The 3,436-nt window shown below is 54.9% G+C and overlaps 1 protein-coding gene; it reads left to right on the plus strand.

Moving 5' to 3' along the window:
* Positions 1-2,057: 2,057 nt before the first annotated feature.
* Positions 2,058-2,507, plus strand: CHC_T00009488001 (Sel1-repeat containing protein). XM_005716432.1 is given in 2 exon segments: positions 2,058-2,372; positions 2,373-2,507. The coding sequence occupies 1 exon segment, from the start codon at positions 2,058-2,060 to the stop codon at positions 2,370-2,372; it is 315 nt and encodes a 104-aa protein (XP_005716489.1). The 3' UTR covers positions 2,373-2,507.
* Positions 2,508-3,436: the final 929 nt, after the last annotated feature.

The raw sequence follows: 3,436 nt of genomic DNA on the forward strand, positions 1-3,436 counted from the left end.
GTGCATGCATGGCAGCAAGGTAAAATCTGCGCTACTCTTCTCTCTCCGTATTTAACACCGGTATTTAACAAGGGCAGGTCGTGAATGTTCAGCGGTCCTATGCCGTTTGTGAGTATATTGAAGCCATGTTCAAGTTGTCCGCAGAAGCGCTGCACAGTATGGAAGAAGCTTTCGTGATTTCCGCTGAGCAGAATCAACCAGCGAGTCCTGAGCAAGACAGTGATGGAGAGGCCATGTTCAAGAGAGGCAACATGCTGAGAAACGGCGAAGACGGAGTTGAGAAGGACGCCGCACGAGCTGTGAGGCTGTATGGGAGTGCGATTGAGGAACATGGTCATGTCGGCGCGATGGTGGGCCTCGGTAATCTACTGACAGAGGGCGCGGAAGGAGTCAGCATCAATGCACAGCGCGCTGTGGGGCTGTATGAACAAGCGGTGCGGCAATACGATGATGCCGATGCAATGGTACAACTCGGAAAACTGCTGGTGAAGGGGGCAGAAGGAGTGGAAACGGACGCAGTACGGGCTGTGGAGTTGTATGAAAACGCGATAGACAAACATGAAAATGTTCGGGCGATGGTGAAGCTTGGATTCCTGCTGGAGGAGGGCGCAGAGGGAGTGAAGAGAAATATGAGTCGGGCCGTCGAGTTGTACGAGCGTGCGATCGAGAAATCTCATGATTGCAGCGCGATGTCCAACCTAGCATATTTATTGAGCAAGGGAGGGGACGAGGTTACACAGAATTCAGCGCGGGCTGTGGAGCTGTACGAGAAGGCGATTAAGGAGCACGACGATGTTGATGCGATGGTGGATCTTGGAGTCCTGCTGGAGAAGGGCGCAGAGGGAGTGGAAAGAAATTTGGATCGGGCTGTGGAGTTGTACGAGCGTGCGATCAAGAAATCTCATGATTGCAACGCGATGTACAACCTAGCAGGTGTATTGCGCAACGGGGGGGACGGGGTGGCACAGAACTCGGCGCGGGCTGTGGAACTGTACGAGGACGCGATTAAGGAGCACGACGATGTCGACGCGATGGTGAATCTTGCAAACCTGCTGAAGGAGGGCGCAGAGGGAGTGGAGAGAAATTTGGGTCGGGCTGTCGAGTGGTACGAGCTTGCGATCGAGAAATCTCATAATTGCAACGCGATGTTCAACCTAGCAGGTGTATTGCGCAACGGGGGGGACGGGGTGGCACAAAACGCAGCACGGGCTGTGGAACTGTACATGTACGTGATTAATGTGCACGATCATGTTAAGGCGATGGTAGATCTTGGAGTCCTACTGAAGCAGGGCGCAGTGGGAGTGGAGAGAAATGTGGGTCGGGCTGTCGAGCTGTACGAGCGTGCGATCGAGAAATCTCATAATTGCAACGCGATGTTCAACCTAGCAGGTGTATTGCGCAACGGGGGGGACGGGGTGGCACAGAATTCAGCGCGTGCTGTGGAACTGTACGAGTACTTGATTGAAGAGAACGACGATGTCGACGCGATGGTGAATCTTGGAGTCCTACTACTTCAGGGCGCAGTGGGAGTGGAGAGAAATGTGGGTCGGGCTGTCGAGCTGTACGAGCGTGCGATCGAGAAATCTCATGATTGCGACGTAATGTTCCTACTAGCACTTGTATTGAGCAAGGGAGGGGACGGGGTGGCACAAAATTCAGTACGGGCTGTGGAGCTGTACGAGGACGCGATTAAGGAGCACGATCATGTTAAGGCGATGGTGGGTCTTGGAGTCCTGCTGGAGAGGGGTGCAGAGGGGGTGCAGAGAAATGTGAGTCGAGCTGTCGAGTTGTACGAACGTGCGATCGAGAAATCTCATGATTGCAGCGCGATGTCTAACCTAGCATATATATTGAGCAAGGGAGGGGACGAGGTTACACAGAATTCAGCGCGGGCTGTGGAACTGTACGAGTACTTGATTGAAGAGAACGACGATGTCGACGCGATGGTGAATCTTGGAGTCCTACTGAATCAGGGCGCAGTGGGAGTGGAGAGAAATGTGGGTCGGGCTGTCGAGCTGTACGAGCGTGCGATCGAGAAATCTCATCATTGCAACGCGATGTTCAACCTAGCTGTTGTATTGCGCGACGGAGGGGACGGGGTGGCACAGAATTCAGCGCGTGCTGTGGAACTGTATGAGTACTTGATTGAAGAGCTCGACGATATCCAGGCGATGGTGCATCTTGGATTCCTCCTGCTGAAGGAGGGCGCAGAGAGATTGGAGAGAAGCGTGGTTCGGGCCTTCGAATTGTTCGGGCGTGCGATCTGGGAAGGCCGTAGTGGCGGCACTACCTGCCAACTCGTGTTCTTGATGATTTGCAGTTTTAGTTTTGCAATTGCGTGTTTTTCTTTGCTACTGCAATGCATGTGCTGATGCGGCTCAGAGCGTTCCAGTTAATGTGAGATAGTCGTTCTCAATTCTGCTGAATTGAAGCAATCACTACTGTAGCATGTTAGATACGGACCATCGACTACGGGTCCGATTATACCGAAAGTTATCTCCGGTTAGCTCTAACCTGTTACGTGATCCTTTCCTGGAACCAGAGTGGAAGAGTTGAGGTGTAGAACTGTACTGTCAACAATATCTGGAAGGGACGCCGTTCTGCGGGATGAAGTCTGAGCTGCGAATCTATATGAGCGCGCGATCCTGGAGCACAGTGATGTGCACGCGATGACAGGGCTGGGCCTGCTATTATCCCTTGGCGCGGCGGGAGTGGAGAAGAATGTGATTCGCGCAATAGAATTGTACGAGCGCGCGATCGACGAGGCCCAGGATGCCTTTGCTATGGTCGAACTGGCGCGCCTATTGCAGGATGACAGAGACGGGGTGCGGCCGAATGCAGCGCGAGCTGCAAAGCTGCTTGAGCGCGCGGTTGAAGAGCACGACTACGTCGAGGCCATGGTGCAACTCGGGGAAATGCTAGTACAAGGCACGGGGGGAGTACGGACGAACGCGGCTCGTGCGGCGCGATTGTACGAGCGTGCGATCGAGAAGTGCCATAACCGCGACGCTATGCTTAAACTGGCTTGCCTGCTGCGGGACGGAGCGGACGGGGTTTCGCGGGATGCAGCGCGAGCAACGAGGCTGTTCCAAGCCGGGATGAACGGGCGCGACGGAGGCGAGGCGATGGAGATTCTCGAGCGACTGGTGCAGGACGCAGCCGGGCGGCGCTGAGCCCAGCACGAGGCAGACGAGGCCGGTGCATGGGTTCCGGCAATCTGACGGCAATGTGAAAGGGGGGAGGCGGTGGACGACTACGCGGGTGACTTGTTTGCCGACGTCGCGTGCATCCGCGACGTGGGCACGCCTGCGAAGGAGAGAGGGGATGGCATCCTTGGTGTCACGCGGACGGCTGCACAAGTGTTCCGTTTCGACTTGCAGAAAACCTCGTTGATCGCTATCATGCCCTCAAGAGTAATGCCTTAGAGTAATGGCTT

This window comes from Chondrus crispus, genomic scaffold (genome assembly GCF_000350225.1).
Source record: "Chondrus crispus Stackhouse genomic scaffold, scaffold_266, whole genome shotgun sequence".
Lineage (NCBI taxonomy): Eukaryota > Rhodophyta > Florideophyceae > Gigartinales > Gigartinaceae > Chondrus > Chondrus crispus.

Bases quoted from the DNA above. Each gene is read 5' to 3' on its own strand.
- CHC_T00009488001 (XM_005716432.1), top strand. From the start codon at position 2,058: ATGTTCAACCTAGCTGTTGTATTGCGCGACGGAGGGGACGGGGTGGCA.